At 37.2% G+C, this 17,679-nt stretch overlaps 2 protein-coding genes across 9 annotated transcripts in view; one reads left to right on the top strand and one right to left on the bottom strand.

Annotated features, from left to right (window-relative positions):
- Positions 1-1,428: 1,428 nt before the first annotated feature.
- KBTBD3 (kelch repeat and BTB domain containing 3) lies at positions 1,429-16,648 on the bottom strand. Of its 4 annotated transcripts, XM_088051456.1 has the most exons (4): positions 16,509-16,531; positions 11,291-11,474; positions 8,098-8,339; positions 1,429-7,020 (listed from the first exon to the last, which is right to left on the bottom strand). In XM_088051456.1, exons 3-4 carry the CDS (start codon positions 8,319-8,321, stop codon positions 5,400-5,402), a joined length of 1,845 nt encoding a protein of 614 aa, XP_087907582.1. In that variant the 5' UTR covers positions 8,322-8,339; positions 11,291-11,474; positions 16,509-16,531; the 3' UTR covers positions 1,429-5,399. The 4 variants fall into 4 exon arrangements, with proteins under 4 accessions (XP_087907582.1, XP_005516284.2, XP_087907581.1 ...); XM_005516227.3 differs by lacking the exon at positions 11,291-11,474 and having other exon boundaries at positions 16,509-16,648; XM_088051455.1 differs by lacking the exons at positions 11,291-11,474; positions 16,509-16,531 and adding an exon at positions 8,751-9,601.
- Positions 16,241-17,679, top strand: part of AASDHPPT (aminoadipate-semialdehyde dehydrogenase-phosphopantetheinyl transferase) — a 26,796-nt gene continuing 25,357 nt past the window's right edge. For 4 of the 5 annotated variants that reach the window (XM_088051458.1, XM_088051461.1, XM_088051459.1 and 1 more), the window contains exon 1: positions 16,241-16,641. In XM_088051458.1, coding sequence (XP_087907584.1) covers positions 16,294-16,641 — 348 coding nt within the window. In that variant the 5' untranslated portion in view covers positions 16,241-16,293. Of the gene's footprint in view, positions 16,642-16,876; positions 17,060-17,679 lie in introns of those variants that run through there. The other variant, XM_005516228.3, reaches the window with a different exon arrangement.

Genomic DNA, 17,679 nt, shown 5'->3' with positions numbered 1-17,679 from the left:
TTAAATTATTACCAGTATTTTAACAGTGCTCAGGAATAAGATTCAAGTGCACCCTAAAGGTCTCGCAAGCTAGTACAAACTAGATTTAGGTGCAAGTAGGTGGACAAATCATGGAAAGGGGAGGTCATTAACAGTCTGAACCTCTGCTAGTCTGCAAAAATAATTAGTCCTAGTTATACCTCACTGAATATCCTTCTTTTATTGTGAAGGACAAACCCTAAATATGATTAGTGTCCATTAGAATAATTTTAACTAGGAATCCTATTATTTCCTAGAGTAGCCATGCACATAATCCTAAATAGCTCTACTTTCTCTCAGAATTGTTACTCTACTTTTATGGAGATCTTTTACTTTTCAAAAGTAAAAGATCAGCTTTTACTGTTGATCACTGGTGAAAAATCCTGGTGTATACCATTTTCCTCCAACAAAAATTCTTGAACCTCCTTTCTTTATGTGAACTGTTTTGAAATTATGCATAATTTATGTGTATTTTAATCATTAAATCCAGAGTCTTTCTTCCTTGCTTTTGATGACAGTAAGAAAATCTCTGTCATATGGTCTACTTCAGATGCAAACTGTTCAAATCCATGGCGAACTCCCTGGATTTTTAGAACATATATATATATAATTTCATTCTGATTGTGCACAGGGGTTACACAAGCTCTCAAATTTGGTCTGTGAATCCCTTCATTGTTCAATATAAGCTTTTAATATTGTGAGTGCTGTTGGAATGCTTTGTACATGTCTCCAAAAGGCTTTTGCTAGCTGAAAGCAAAGGCCTTGGAGTGTTGGAAGGTTAATTTGTATTGCCGTAACTCTAATTTTTCTATAGAGGAGTCTTGGGGTTACAGAATTTTAAGTTTTGGAAGAATGCAAGACAATATGGGGCTCTGTCACTTCCTGTTGATGCCATTTCTGCAAGCCTTGGCATGCAAACTTTAGACTATGTAACTTTTATATCTCCTTTGATTTAAAGCTACTTCTATTAGTATGGAAGGTCCATTTCAGTAAAAATAAACACCTAATCATTTGCAATACTTAAACTGTTAAAAAACCTTGTATATCAACCTGATCTAATTTTAAGAAACTATACCAATTTAAATGAGTACCTTACAGTGGTAAACTTAAGAACTTTTCAGCAGGCAATCAAAATTAGCATGGGAACAGTAACTCAATATGCAAAGGATATACAAATACAAGGTTTAAGGATAATTATAAACCCCCCTTAATGCAGTTTTCATCCATGCTAACTGCATTCTTTGTTATAGTGTTCAAAATATTCTCCACCTGAAAAAAAAAAAGGAAAAGAAAAAAAGAAAAAAAACCAAACACAAAAGAGATTACCTGCATTAGAAACACTGTAGATTCTCTGCAGTTTGAATCTCACTGGAAAAAAAGAAAAAAAAAAAAGAAGAGATGCGAGAAGGATTCAGTTGCTCAGTGCTTTATTTCACAAAAGAAAGAACATCTCAGCAAACGTGTAGTATCGTACTTTCCACATACCAGCAGAGCCCAGGCAGCAGCAAAATGTTACTGTTCTCTATGCTTTATTGGGCATTAGAAGGAAAAAAGTAAATTGAGCATAATGTTCAACTGTAAATATTGTCAAATTCATCCCTGTTTTCAGTCTGTTTTAATTAAAACAAATCTTATGCTGCCTCCTGTTGGTCACCTACAAATAGAAACATCTGAAATTAATCTCCACATTAGGAACTGCAGTCAGCACATTCTATAGCCTATACCTTGCTTACTACCCTATACTAACCAGAGGAGGTAAACAGTTTTCTTCAGAGTAATTCCATAAATAAATCTGACCCAGAAAATCTACTCCATTTTGTGAATATAACGAATTTTTAACAGCAGTAAACTGACTTACTACAAATGTATTTAGAATATAGAAAAGAAATTAATTAGTCCTTAAATAATAATCTTCAGGTCTGTGCAAACATAATCAATAAAAACACCTGAATAATTGATATTTATGATATTTATGATAACTAAACCAGTATGATAATATTACTAAAGTGCCATCATGTTTTGATAGCATTCTTTAAAAATTAAGATTGTCCAATATAATCATCACTGGATATTAAAATCCCACATACAATATATATTATCTTCGTGTATATTATACTGGTCATGCTTATAATGTGTTCTGTAACATAAAATAGAATACTATTAGAAATGTTTTGGTTACATCATTTAAGTGCAAATAGATTATAATTTTACATGCATTTTGTATGTTTAAACATCATTCTATTTCAGTGAGAACATATGTAATCATTAATCTAGTTACTGACTATTTTTAGAGGAAGGTACTTTTTCATAAAGCTTTGTTTCAAAGAGCTTTGAAAAGACATAAAAGATATTTAAAAACTCACTTTGTATTAATTTTGTGACTTTTGTTTTTAATTGCATAAATGCTGTGTAGGCTGAAAAATCTGTTTGATCCAGACTACAACAGTTATTCATGCAAGTAATTCATATTCTTTTATGTAGTTCACTGAGATTTCTTACATCTGTAGCAATTAATCACAGGGTTGGGAACATAGGTCCTTCCATCATAAAGCCTTGTTTTTAACCATGACTTTCTAACAGTTCTGTTTCTGCATTCAGTTCTGCTACCAGATTTAATACTCTGCATGTGGAAATGTGGCAAGTGATCTTTTTTCCTTCTGTGAGAGCTGTAGTACAGGTGTACCTGCCTAACTGCAGAAAATCAGTACCATTTCACATAACTTTTCTGTAAGCAACGCCAGAAAGTAACTGACATTACTACATTATTTCCTGATCACTGAGTAAGAGCTGAACTCCCTGTGAAATCCATGAATGATTTGTCAAACTGGGGACTGACATTAGTTCCTGAACAAGTGTAGAGTATTAAAGAAGCGTGTCTATTTTCCCAGTTTAGCTTCAGTCAGTTTTCACTGTCTATACTGAGGAATTTCTCACATACGTCATTGCTGTCTGATGTCAGATGCCAGAGTATTATAGCAAGTAGCTGGGTGGAAGACTGCCAAAAAGATCTGCTGTAGGGAAAAACTTAGGGGAAGGAGCACCACCTGAATGATTCACTCGCTTGCTGTTTATGTGGTCTAGCAATTTGGTCATGACACTGGCAATTAAAAAAACCCTTGCAATTCTCTAGTCTCTTCCAATTTGCATAGCTATTTATACCCATGTACTATGGGCATAATATGTTACTTTTATCAATGCACAAATTGCATATTCATATTACTCAGCTATAAACACAAAACAAATACACAAGCAAAGGTGAATTTGGCCTTGTATTCCAATGATGTGACAAGTTGCAATAATTAATGGTTAATGAAATCTGTGCTACCCTGAGTAGCTTCACTGAAATGAAAACTACCATTTTCCTATGTGTTTGGTTTTTTCCTATTGTTTCAGTAAGTAGGAATAGTATTCTTCCTCTCTCTACTCAATACATTTACTTTGCACTAACAAAAAGTAGTTGTGTCCCAATATAAAAATACTTCCATTTCTGTAAGGTGATTGTAAAGGTTACCTAGTTACATTTAGTTAAAATATGGAGACTTACTATGAAAAAAAACCCAACAAAATAAATGTGGAAGTTGCCTGAAATACTGTAGCAAGCTACTTACTTCTACAGAACTGACACACATTTTAATATACAGAAATGACTAAGTGGGAGGGTCCTGCTCTATTAATATGTTCTCCAAATGTACATGATGGTATTTGAAATACTTAAGAATATTGTTATGTAGAATGTTATATAAATTTGTAAAGGTATCTGATAACAAATTACAGAGTTAATCATGGAATCAGAAGCTTCCATTGTTAATGTTTTAAACAGAAGCATGTTCTAGGCAATATTAAGCTTTAAGCATTAATATTCAGCTTGGGTTTTGCAAAAAGTACATGCAGTAGTGATGTGATAATGGACTTACCACAGTTGTCTCAAGACGTAGGAAAGATGGCTCTGATGCCTCACTAAGTTTTATTCATGTTTTTAACTGTTTGAAAAGATGTGATTAAGTGCTTAAAACCATTGCTCTGTCTGGCAGAAGACAAACTCACTGCTTTCACAATACTTGTATGGTACATAAGAGCTCTCAGTGTCTTATCTGGATGCTTGGTAAGAAAAAAACTTCTCATGCTGTGTAAGATTACAAATTTATGTATGAAACCTAGCTAATTTCAGTGTCCTCCTGTCAGAAGGAGGACTGACTTTGTAAGCATGAGATCATATTTACTTCACAACGTATAACTAGACTAATATTAGCACTAAAAGTCCATTACAACTTTAACATTATAATAGCTGACTATTTAAAGTTTATCAAGCAATATATTGTGTAGTGTTTACTGTGTGATATTTTAACATCTGAAATTACCATGAAGCTCAAGATAAAGTGTTTTAATTAATTTAAACCACAAGAGATGATTTCTCACCTCAGAAATACTATTTACTATTCAACCTTTAATATGGGGGGTGTAGTTTTGTAACTTTGTATTTAATGTATGACAAGATACAAACTTCTCCCATAGTTAAGCAACAGCTACGATTAGTTTTACAGCTTGCTGCTATAAGCAGCCTAGTGACTGCTTAGTAGGCAGCATAGGAGACTTAAGAGATGGAAGATTTCTGTTAGAAAACATCCTGAAGTGTTTTTTCTTTAGTTAGCAATATGACTAAAGCAAAGGTATCACATGAATCCATCTTGTAGAAATCTTACCTACCCTGCAGTATGTTGTCAAAGTTTACTTTGCCACAGCTAATGGGATGGAAACAGAAAATAAAGCTACTTCTAAGGCACAAGGATGGAGAAAAACTGGTAAAACTGAAGAGCTGAAGTAAGATGACAGGAATTATCAGTCTCTTCAAGTTAGATACCTGGTTTTAGTACTGTGAAGGCCACTTTGGCTATTGTCCTTGCTAAGGTCATTGTGATAAGATAAAGCTGACAATTCATTCCTCTTACAGGTTTATGAACATAGAAAATCTAAATAATGCTAATGAAAATGTCTTTTAAACTTCAGTTACATAGGGAAAATAGTATCACAGTCAGTTTTCTCATTTAGCAATTTGTCTATTGGGACAACTGTGAATATTACAGAAATAATGGCACATTTTACACAACTAATTCCTCATGAATATTCCTTTTTGAAAATTAATATAATTTTGAAAATTAATCTGATAGTTACAGAGAAGAGTTGTATATAAAATTAAGTAATACTGTCTGTATAACGACTAGCATGAATGACATTTTAATGGACTCTTCCAAAAGCAATCCTACAGCATTTAATTTAAACTGAAAATTTAAGCAAACATGTACATATTTCTCCATCTGTAAACTAATACTAAAAAACTGTTCTACAACTTGTGCATTTAAATAGACTCTTTTGACTTGGGAGTTTCAAAATTCTCCAGAGCAAATTGTCAGTACGGGTGACCACGGGTCCCTGTATTTATTAAACTGAATGACCTGACAGTAAAACTCGGTTAAGGCTCTTGGCATTGGTGAAACTTCTTCCCACTCAGACCTACTGCTGTGGTAGACTTGAACTTCATCTGTGATTTCTTCTGGAGCATAATCACCACCTAGTATATAAATTTTGTCTTCTGTCCCAACTGCCCCTGCATTAAAGCCCGCGCATTCAAAAGATCCTTCTCCTTTCCAAACACAGGTTTCTGGGCAAAAACTGTAGACCTTGTAGGTGGAGAGATCACATATGTACAATGTGCAGTTCACTGGAACAGCTTTGATTAGAGTTGCATGGAAAAACTGCCCAAATTCTGCTACAAGCTCAGACCACTGATCAGTCATAGCATTATACTTAAAGAAACAGTCAAGAGATGGATTAAAGGCATCAGTAATCTCTACTTCTGAGCCAAGGACATAAATTATATTCTGGCATGCACTTGCTTCTGGATAGTAAATACCTCTTGGTAACTGGCTTACAGATTTCCAGTCTTTGGAAAGAGGATTGTAGGATTCTACATCCAAAAGACTCCGAGTTTCTTGAGCTCCTCTGGTCTTTCCACCTATTACAAAGAGCTGATTTAAGGTTACAACAGATGTGTGCATTGTCCTCGGTTTTTTCATAGCTGACACTATGGAGAATTCATTGTTGACTGGACAGTAGCACCAGGTTTGGTCAGTGGCATCATGAAACGGTTCAGCAATGTGAAGCCTGACAGTCCTATAACAATTCCCCTTGCATCCTCCAGTTATAAATATTTTTTCTCCATAGCTAGACAAACTTGACCCTGGCAGATCAATCATGTGCGTATGTGGTAGTTCCTTCCATTTATCTGTTTTGATGTTGTAGCAGAATGTATGTCTGTTTTCTCCATCTTCATCAGTTTTATGAACAAATATGTATTTTTCTGTTGTTGAAGGACGTGCATCTGGAAACAATCCGCTGAAGTTCTGCACACTTTTAACTGCATCATTGATTATTATTGAGCAATTAGCACTCTTAAGTAGGTGTTCTTCAGAATGGAGAAAGTCCTGCAAAGTCTTTTCAGGTAACTGGTGTAATCTTACTTTTTTAATCAAATTGGGCAGGTATTTCTGCCGAGTTTCTAAGTTGTGTTTGGTCCATTGGAGGACAGCTTTCAACACTGATTCTTCCTCAGGGACATTTAATTCATCAGCCTCGAGACATTTTTGTAGTATCTCAAAATTCATCTCCAAGAAATCACTTGATCTGAGCAGCAATGAAAAGTGGTGTTGTACAAAATCTAGCGCATGATCAAACAAGCGGACAGACCCATAACTTTCTGATAGAGAGAGCAACTGTAAGCAATTCACAAGATCAATACTTTTTATTAGGAAGTCACTGCAAGCTTTGGAAAGGAGTGAAACTTGAAGAAATGATGACAGTTGGAAGAGCATTTCCACATTATCATTGGTTATCTCTGTTTTTCCTGTGTAAGCATAATCAAGAAAAGCTTTCACTGCCTTGGGCGATAGGTTACTAATAGTAACATTGCCATCATCCCGTTCTTTCATATTTACTTCAAACATGGCTCTGTGAATAGAATACAGAAGATATACACACAAATTAAAGATTTAGCAAACAGAGAAGAACACTGATGTTGGAGGAGACAATCAGGTGGATGTAATAATATGGGTTGGTCTAAAATAGGTCTAAAATATGGAAATTCTTATAGGAACAATGAATTTACTTGGTGTGTTTGAAGAAAAAAATGATTGGTGATAAGAACATATTCAAAGTGATGGCTTAACAAAATCATAGCAGCACCTGTGTTTTTGTATGGATTTTCACAGTGATGAAGTATGCTGCTCTCAGTGTGAGAGAAAATGTGAAATTGTTCTGAACAGCATCAATTTCAACTTTGGGAAAGAAAGGCTGATTTAAAAAAAATATAGTATAAAAGTACCATGAGTTAGGTCATGCAATGTGGATGAGTACATAAAATTAGGGGAAAAAAAAAGCCTTCCAGATTACAGGCTGAGCAAGTGGCCAGACAGATAATGGGTGTAGTCCTCAGAAATAAAAGTAGGTGGGGGGTAAATGAGGAGAAAAACACAGGGTAACTTAATTCTTGCTTTAGAGTTCACAGAGAGGCCAATGTCGAAAAAAAAATGAGGTTTTGACTTATGATTGCATGACACAATGAAACTGTGCAGAAAGTAGATTGTGACTGAATACAAAGATGATAGCTGAAATTGTGGAATGAACTATTGATCAGGAGATTTGTGGAAATTTTATTACAACTTTAACTGCTTTATTCTAAGTATGTAATAACATTTAACTCTTTCATACAATCTAACATGGCAAGATAAAATAATGAAGTTTAACAAGAAGGTAAGTGCTGGCAACAGGACAGTGCTGCAATATCCCTTGCCCGACCCTCTCAGAGCCTAAGCCTCAAGCTAGAGTCCTCATGCCTTTTTGAAAATAAAAAGAGCCATATTTGTCATACCCTTAAAACAATGTTTGAGTGCTTTGCTCTAAACTCTGCAAATGTGTGTAAATTGTGATAATTTTTTTAACTTTTTTTTTTTTTAATTCTATTCCTTCCCTCCCTCACAGAGAACTTAGAATCTGTTTCCTGCAAACTCATGCCAAAATTAGGTTTACCTGAAAAAATCACTGCATGCTGCCAGTACACAACGATGACAGGGAATTATTTCATCTTTCACAAGAATTTTAAAATCAAAAAATATATTTTGTTCTCTGAACTTTTGTAGTACTTTTAGAATTTGTTGTCCATGACCTTCAGCCACTAAGGAATTGATTTTATTTTCAGAAACAGAAATTCCATTGCAAATAGGTCTGCTAATGTAATCCCGTTGATTGGCCATGTTTTCTTCAATCTATTCCTGAAATGGAAAAATAAATAATTGATTCTACAGTCTTATTATTAAAAAAGCCCAAACAAAATCAATACACATTGAAACAAAGAAGTTCCCAGCATTGAATTTAGTTTGTAAATCATATGCACAGTTAGAAATTCGTGTTACAAATTCAATACACTGAATTTGACAATACTACTACTTTGTAAAATATATTCACATAGCAAATTTTGAAAAGTAAATTATCTGCCATATATCAGCAATTCTACAGCTAATACCCACCTGTAGGGGTTTTTTCAGTAAAGTCCACAGGAAGCACACCAAGGAGTGTGTTTAATTGTCATTTAAGAGGAAGACTAGTCCTAGGCTTACCCTTAAAAAACCCCAAATTCTTACAATTTTATGTAAAATTAAGATGGAAAAAGAAAACTTTGTTACCTATTTTACATTCCAAAAGGCTGATCACTCTACATCTTGTATTGGAAGGGAGCCACAGGCTATTAGACTGAATCCTTAGTCGATTCTCATGAGGCACTCTGGACTGCAATAATGGAATACAGGCAACACCAACAGCCTGGCTGAATAACAGGGCTGCTGGGGCTTACCAAAGAGGGTCATTTAGCGACAGTTTGGTGACAGTACACCTTTGAGTGTTTAGTCAATTGAAACACATTTTGTCATGTAGTTCTAGTCTTGTTAGGAAGCTTTATGTTTGCCCACTCTGAGTTTCACTTATAATGGTGTAAATTAACTGGCTTTAGAACACACTTAAATTTAAGACCATCTCCCTTTCAGCAGCCAAGCTTTTTTTTTTTTTTTTTTCTGGTGAAAATCCCTACACTGAAGTGTGTTTTTTTCTATGGTAAATCGGTTTTAACTGTTTTATTACAATGAAAATATTTTATTCCACTTTGTCAACATAAAGAAACTTTAAACATGAGTGTATTTTATTTACACCTATTTAAAGAGCTATTTTTATATTGCAGATACATAAACTGCCCTCACTGCAAATCCGAGTCAAGACTGCCTATTTTAAAACTTAAAGAAACATTCCAATTTTTTTTTTTTTTTATTCCAGGATTTTGCTTCCACAATTCCAGTTAAAATCAACAACAGATAATGGCCCACCTGAATTGACAGGGGACAAAAAATTCCAAACAAAACCCAGAAACAAGAAAATAACTGGTTTTGAATTTTGTGAAAAGGCTCATCTGATGACACAATACATTCAAAGCAAACTAAACCATCAGGCAGTCTTCTTCATGTAAGATACTTTCACAGCAGACTGACTATACTTTATCTAGTCAGGTAGCTCCAACCACAAATAGACCTCCATGTCTCCTGGAAGAGAAGAGATCCAGTGATCTTGCTGCCAGCACTGGCACCCTTGGAGCAGGCATCTTCTCCTTCCCATGGCCAGACAATCTCAACGTATTCACTCTTTCCATTCTAAGCCTGAGGAACTAGGAAAATACAGAAGAACAAGACCACCATTTATTCTGATAATGTATGGCCTCATAAACCCCAACTTCCATAAATCATAAAACTTTTTTGTATGTCAGAATTCTCTAGAATACCATTTTCTTACAAATTTAAAAGCCTGCTCCTCAAAAGGCTGAATCTTCAAAAGCAGAGTTGCTTCAATAACATTAGTTTCTCACATTTGAATGAAACTTTTTTTTAAAAAATAAGTGAATTTCACAGTTTATTTGGCATCATATAAAATAATTCTTCATCTAAAAGAAATGTAAACCTTTGCGCAAAATTCTGGAACTGACAATAGATGCTAGACATTTTTCTACACTTACATATGTAATTTCTATAGCAAGCTCCAACCTACAATGTGCTTTCTGTAGATAAAATTACCAGTTTCAGTAATATTTGTATTTGTATAATGAACATGGAAACATCTACTGTAATCAAGTCCAACTATGCTATTTTAGGCAAGACATCATATGATCACTTTCATACAAGCAATTGATGTTTCACAAAGTTTTCTTTTACCACACTATTACTGCAAAAACTCAATTCCAGTACATTGGTGTAGAGACTGTAAACCTCTTAATTATACAATCAATTTATTAATGCTTACATATATTTTTTCTTCCATTCAAATTGTTATTTGACTTAATTTTCCTTTGTATGTTTATTCACTCTTACAATTATGAAGTGTTGATATCCTCTCTCAACTTTCATTAGAATGAATAGTCGTCCAGCTTTCCAAGGTCCACTTATAAGGCTGAGTCTTTGGTTTTCCTTATCATTTCTTGCAGTTTTCTCTTTCATCCAGTTTGATCCCAAATTTCTTTCACTGATACAAGATTTGTTGTACAACATTATGGTTCAGCTCTGATCACTGTCTCACTAGTCCAATTTGCAAGTCATCTAATGCATCCTAATCCTAATCTCTAATAGCAGTATCTCATTATTTTCTTAAAAGCAAAATTCAACAGTGTATCTTTAATGTTTTTGTCCATGATTAAGGAATGTAGTAATAAATACGGTGGAATGACTTAGCCTAATTCACCCTTCACTCCATTAAAAAAAAAAAACATATTAAAAAATTCCATTTCCAGCTGTCTTGTAGCCAATTCCTGACTTATAATTTTGGTATTAATGTACCACTTCACTGAATCTGTTGATTATTTTAGAGCCCTCCAAACTCTCTTAACAGTTCAGCTAAAACTTGGTATGTTAAACAAGGCATTTATAATTATTTTATGCATTCTTATACAAAGCCATATGAATTAATCAAGAGGGTTTTTAATAAATATTTTATGAACTCTGACAAAAGGGTAAGAAACATAGGGGGTGCAGATTTGTGTTGAAGAGGTCTGCAGTTCAGGAGTGCTGGGGAACATCCCTCTTTTATTTGCTTCATAAACTCCCACAGGATTCCAATTACAAAGCCTGTCTTCATGTGGATTACCAACAACCAAGCTCCAGTAAATGGTTCATTAGAGGTTGGGATCTCTTACTTTTGCTTTTTGAGTCACGTCTGTGTGCTGTTCAGCAACCAGCCTTGCAGCCTCTCCTGGAACATGACACAAGTACTGCTGAACATGATCCAACTTCTCACCACTTGACAAAACCTTCCTGCTGGAGTACTGGACCTTTACAGTCTTACACTGACAAATGCCCCTTAGCTGTTAGCCTGCTTTTCTGAAAAAAAAAACCAAACCAAAAAACAACAAACCAACAACTGGTTGACAAAGACAACTGAAAAATATTCCAAAACTAAACTCCCCTAAAGTTAAAAGTTAAACATTTGCTCTGGCTTATTTTTCTTGTAAGCCACCTCAAACACAAGGCCAGTTGACTGCTACAGAAAAAACTGATACAAACTTCACAGTTATTAAGGTCAACCCCATATAACACATGTATGGGGGACATATAAGTACCTCTCAAAACTATCTGTACAGGTCTCCAGTTGAAGGGCCAGGCATTCTGCATGCCTAACAGTCAAGTGGCAAGCAATGGCCAGTCTGTGTAGGGCCACACAGAAGCCAGCAGTTGAACAGAGGGCTGGGGATAGTAAGCTACTTTTGGTCATTACAGTGGCTGAAATAAGGGAGCACCTGGGAGCTCTGAGGGTAAGAGCATTCTTATCATCTGTCACAAAATCCAGTAATAAGGGCCCAGACCTCCTTAGCTGGGCTGTTTAAGAGACCTCTCTGCCATAGGAGCATAGAGTGGTTTGGGTTGGAAGGGCCATAAGGAATCACCTTGTTAGAACCCTTTGCCAGTTTTAACACTGCCCTTTTCCCAAGATACTACGGGATGGAGCAGTCTAGAACATAATGAGTTCATTGACAAAGATGCCAGGGAACCACACTGAGAACTCTGATAAGATCACAGTCAAAATATGAGATACACGTTCCTCTTAGTAACTAAACATTCATAAAAAGCCACAAGAAAGTGTTTAACTGACCTTAATTCCATGCAAACAGCTGCCAAAACCTCACTGAATTTATTGTGGAACTTTATGCTCTCTTTCCAAAGACATATGGAGGATGTAACATATTTATGATTGTCTTTTAGTTAGCACCACCAATCCTTCTTAAGTGTTCTTACAATTATGTATCTAGAAGATACTGAAATGTGTAATTTATTTTCTTGTACTTTTCCTTTGTAAAGTCCAAATGACCTTAAGACTATGAATTTAATAACCTGGATATATGTGGAATCTAGATATTACACTAGGAGACTATAAACACAGCATACTGTTAAAATCTGTAAAAACTAAAGGAGACCAAAAACATCTAGGACAGACATTTTCAGAAAATACAGGCACACTAAAATCATAACCACTGCAATACACCTGCTAGAAATGATTTTCACATCCATCTGAAAGAGCAAAGCAAACAGAACTGTGAAGTGACCTTTGAGCAGAGATGAACTTTTGTTTGTGCAGAAATCTGTTGTAGTTCCCACCAAAGCGCTGATCAGAACATACTCACATAATGTATGTATACGAATAAACACTTTTGCTGAAAACATTTTGCTAAAGCAACAGTCCAAATAGCTGCTACAACTGATAAATAAAATGGTTACAGAAGTTTAAATATCCTAATGAAGCTGAGATTGGTGGAAGATGTGCAATTATTTCTTAGTGAATAACCGAGGAAAAGATATCAAACTAGGGAGAGGATGTGTAATAACAGTGAAATATGAACACCCAGATGAGGGTCCAGAAAGAGAGTGGCAAAGACAGCAAACTGTTTGATCGCTTTATAAAAGTGAGATAAAAATATACATACAAATATGTGTGACTTTGAAATAGCTAAGGAATTCTGTTTCATGGAAGTACTGAGCATACGTAAGTATCACACGTAACTCAGCTCATACTTTGCCAGGCAAAGCCCCTTAGGGCTGTGCCTGCCTGACAATAAACAGGACCAAACCCTCGGAACAGGACTGAGGCTCAAGACTGTTCCCAGCACAAGAATGGCCATTCAGAAATTACAAATAATACTGTGCAGGTAGACATTCTCTCCTGTTCCAAAGACAGCTGGCAAAACCAGCTCAACTCAATCCTGATTTGGTACTTTATTATTTACAAACAATTGTAAAACAATCTATCTGCTTTTATCTGACAGCACTCACCAATTAAAAAAAAATTAAATCTTCGTACTTCATAGCAGGTATCTTATGAGAAATAAATTGCTCTTCAATGGAACATTATGTTTATTATGTGCCCTTCTCCCAGCTTGGATAGTATGCCTTACTAGGGAGCAGGATTTTAAAAAAGGGAAATCTAAGAGCTGGTATTTCACAGAACACTTAATGTACCTAGGATGAAAAAACTAAGCATAGTGAAGATGAAGAAATTGTACAGATTTCTCTTGAGAACTTTAAGGGTTTTTTTTTCATACAAAATTTAACTGTGCATTAATATAAGTTTTGAAAAGGTCAAAATCAGCATTCTAAGATTTAATATTAAAGTATTATATTGCCGAGTTTACTGTATACCCATCAAGATGATTTGATATTTTCATTCCTTTTTCATTCAAAAGGAGAGAAATTAATGACTTGTTAATAAGTTTTAAAGACACCACTCTATACTATGCATGCAATTTAACATTCACTAAAACAAGTATGAGTGGAACAGGCATCTGTAGGATTTGGTGACACTTCTAATTGCTGACTAAAAAGACAAGAGTGGTTGAAAATGTAATTAAACTACAAATACTGAGTACAAGTTCTGTGCTTCTATATTCCATTAATGTGTTGATTGTCACTGATTGCCTAAGATTGAAAACACTATGAGAATTCCAAGTTCCTGCCTGGAAATTTCAATGCAACTGAGTCTCAGAGGTTTTTCATAAATAACTGAACTTCAAAGAAAAATAATTTTCAGTCAATCATTTTAGGACAAGCAAAAAAATGCACAGGATGCTTTGAGATGTTTAATCCACAAAAATGACATTTATCAATAATAAATGTTGAGATAGTATTCTCAGATTGTAAGGTGACACAGAAACTTTAAAGCTTTGTGTTCTTTAGAAGTGGTAAAAAAAAATCAACATGGGAAAAAAACCAGCATGGTACCCATAGGAAGTAAGGAAATTGCACTAATTCCTGGAAGCATTCCAAAAGTAGAATAGTCCCACTCTGCAAGCAGTGATCATTAAATGCATGTTCTCTGACAAATACATGAACCCATTAAGATAAAGCAGTAATCACTTAAAAGTAAAACTGGCTGGATTTTATCCTAAAATTAAATTACTCCAATTCATCGTTACTTTGCAAATTATTTTCTTAGCCAAAAAAAAAAAAAAAGATCAAGAACAGTAATTTTAATTTTTAGAAAAAAATTTAATTAAAATGACATACTGTATTTCTAATTCTGGTGAAAATAACTGCAAATTCTATAAAAGAAAATGACAGCTTTTAGTGGTATCTGTAGTCTGTCACTTTTGCATGTGATTAAAATGTGGGTTTTTTCCAAAACATGCATACAATATTGAGCATCTTTAGAGAATATTTTGGCATACCATATTATAATAGCATGTTTTACTTAAAATAAAGACGTGGGTTTATATTGAATACATTCATAATTATATTATGCATTATACAGTGCATCTTGAGCTTCAGTTTGCATTTACACACGAAGCTAATTTAAAAAAAAAAAAAAATTAATCCACCAGTGAAAAAATTGCTACATGTTTAAATCTCTTAAGTAGAGAGCATGGACAAGCCAAACCTATCAATCAAACCAGGGTTTTTTTTGGAACTAGGTAAGATCCACAATCCATTAGTATTATTATCTATCAGTAACTAAATATACAAAGACCACATTTTCCTCTTCAAAGTGTGCAGGATACAAAGTTTGAAATGTAAGCCACAGCTACAGCTTGATACTGGTGAAGAACATTTTCCTGAGATTTTTTTCTTGACTATGTTAAATCCTCCTCTGCAGTCAGTTAACTTTGTCTATGGGTTTGGATAATGCTTAATAAAATTATGCCATACCTTTCTTCACTAAATCATGAAGAAAAATAGGAATAATATATTGAAAAAAGTCAAATATCCAACTGATTCCTTGTTTAAGCATTTTTTTTATGCAATGTTACTTCTGAGTTTAAAATCTTTTGCAAAGACCAATCTATACTCAGCTGTAACTGAGACTTATTCTAGACAGAAAGGCCTGGCCTGAGTAGAAACAGCAGTTTTCTATGTTAACAGTGAGCTGGCAATGGTAAACAACAAGAAGAAAAAAAGGAGGATTGTAACAAACACCTGCAATAATACAATTTTCAGCATTTTTGCATCATTTGTACATGGGCAGTACAGGATGGATGAAGTGTAAGAATTTCTAAAGGCAAGCAACAGAAAGATGGGTTGTAAATTTTCAAACAGGCTCTAATTTTTTAGCTACGGATCAACTCCAAAACCAAAGGGCAAGCAAATTTATTACCTTTTGAGCATTTAGAGATAACCTATACTTGAGGGCACATGGGAATCCAGTTCTGACAACCATTGGAATTCTAAGCAGAACAACGAGCACGGGATAAAAGAGGCTTTTGTTCGGACAGATCCTTAGTAGCCAGAACCCTGCTAGGGTGATGCAGAGCGCTGCATCTGTTCTTGGGACAATCAGCTCCTCTTTACAGTCCATAGAAGGCAAATAGAGCCCAGCCCGCTGCGACAGCTCTGCCAGGGGCCCGGACGGCTCTCCAGCAGGATGGATGCGCCGACGGCAACACCTCAGCAGCACATCTGCTGCGGCAGAGATGGGCTGCGCATCACCTGTCTTCAACGGGGCGCGCTGCCACAGACAACCACCTTCCCCCCCTCCGAGGGCATAACCACCTCCCTGTGCCGCACAGGGCCGAGGGAGGCAGAGTTTAGCAGGCAACTACGTTCCTTGTGCCATGGACAGGGTTATCGGCCACCCCCAGCCTCACAACAGCGACCGCCATAGCCCCCGCCCCGCCCGCCGGGGAGGAGGGCAGCGGCGGCCGCGCCCCTACTGCGCATGCTCAGGCCGCCCGCGCCTGCGCCCCGCGGCGGCTCCGTTCATTCTAAGGGAGGACTAATTCTGACAGAACGGGCGGGATGGGGCAAAGGGATCCCCTTCTCTCAAGGCGCGACCCGGCCGCGCCATGCGATCCTCTCCGCCGCTGCCGCCTCTCCGCAGGCGGCGAAGCGCCAGTCCCCCCTGAGCGCTCCCTCCGAGCAGCGCGCACCCACCTGCAGCCAACACCCGCAGCTCACCGACCGGTCTGGCCCACCCTCCGCAGCAGCCACGCCAGCAGATTGGCTCTTTCCGGCGTCATTCTCCTGCTCCCTGCACTCGGAATGGCTCTGCCGGCCGCCGCTCCAGGTGAGAGCCCGCCCATCTCCCTGAGAGGGTTCCTCTCTGACGTCACCGCGGGTGCAGCTCCGCCGCAGGCACCACCTTTCCTCTGATAGGTCGCTACCTGGTGCATTCCGCTGTCACTCACTGGGCTCTCTGACATCGGACTGGTCATTGCCCTCGGGGACGGGGCCCTTCGTGTTTCCCGCGCGCCGATAGGCTCCCGCCAGGCGCGGGGGGCGGGGCGGCGGAAGGGTGCGGGGAGCGCGGCCGGGCTGGCGGTGCGGGGCCGGGCCGGGCCATGGGCAGCGTGCGCTGGGCCTTTCCCTGCGGCTCCTGGCGGCCCCGCCGCCGCGAGTGGCTGCTGGCCGCGAGGCTGGTGCAGCCCGAGGAGAAGGAGCGCATCGGCCAGTTTGTCTTTGCCCGCGATGCCAAAGCCGCCTTGGTACATGGGGAGCGGGGACTCGGTTGTCTCTCTGCACAGTGAGCCAGCATTGCCCAAATTCCTGATTTGTCGTAGGAAAACATGGCGTGCAAGGGCATTTCAGGGATGTAGAGCTAAAAGATAAAGCCCGTATAAACGTGTGGAGCTCTGCTTCACTGAGGAGCAAAGAGGGATGGCAGGCTGCTGTCAGTAGTTACTCTGAAAGACTTGACAGTTTCCAAGTCGTGATACCAAGTCAGGAGACAAGATCAGCGTACCTGAGAGAGTGTACATAAGACCATGAGGGTAACGAGTAGGAAAATAAAGCTGTTCTACATGATTCAGGTTTTAAATCTCGCCTAATAACATAGTAATACCCACCTGCTAATTAGTCTGGAAGGAGTTACTCATCACTTTTAGCTGTTGAGTATTTCATCTAGCACCTAAGTAGTGAATGTATCTACTGAAAGGAAGGCTGTTGAGATAATTTTACTATTCAGGGTGGTGTAAAAAAGCATTTATTTATGCCATAAAGTATTGTAAAATAAGTAAATAAGGTAGAGAAAGGAACTAGTGTGATTTGTCTAGGCTGGGACTGCTTTTTGTCTCGTGTTAATAATGCTAATAGTGACAGTGTGTTT

This window comes from Pseudopodoces humilis, chromosome 2, assembly GCF_049639895.1.
Source record: "Pseudopodoces humilis isolate 2021_Gansu_Grassland_sample_001 chromosome 2, ASM4963989v1, whole genome shotgun sequence".
NCBI lineage: Eukaryota > Metazoa > Chordata > Aves > Passeriformes > Paridae > Pseudopodoces > Pseudopodoces humilis.
The sequence above is the reverse complement of the archived record's forward strand: the minus strand, read 5'-3'. Positions and strand labels throughout refer to the sequence as shown.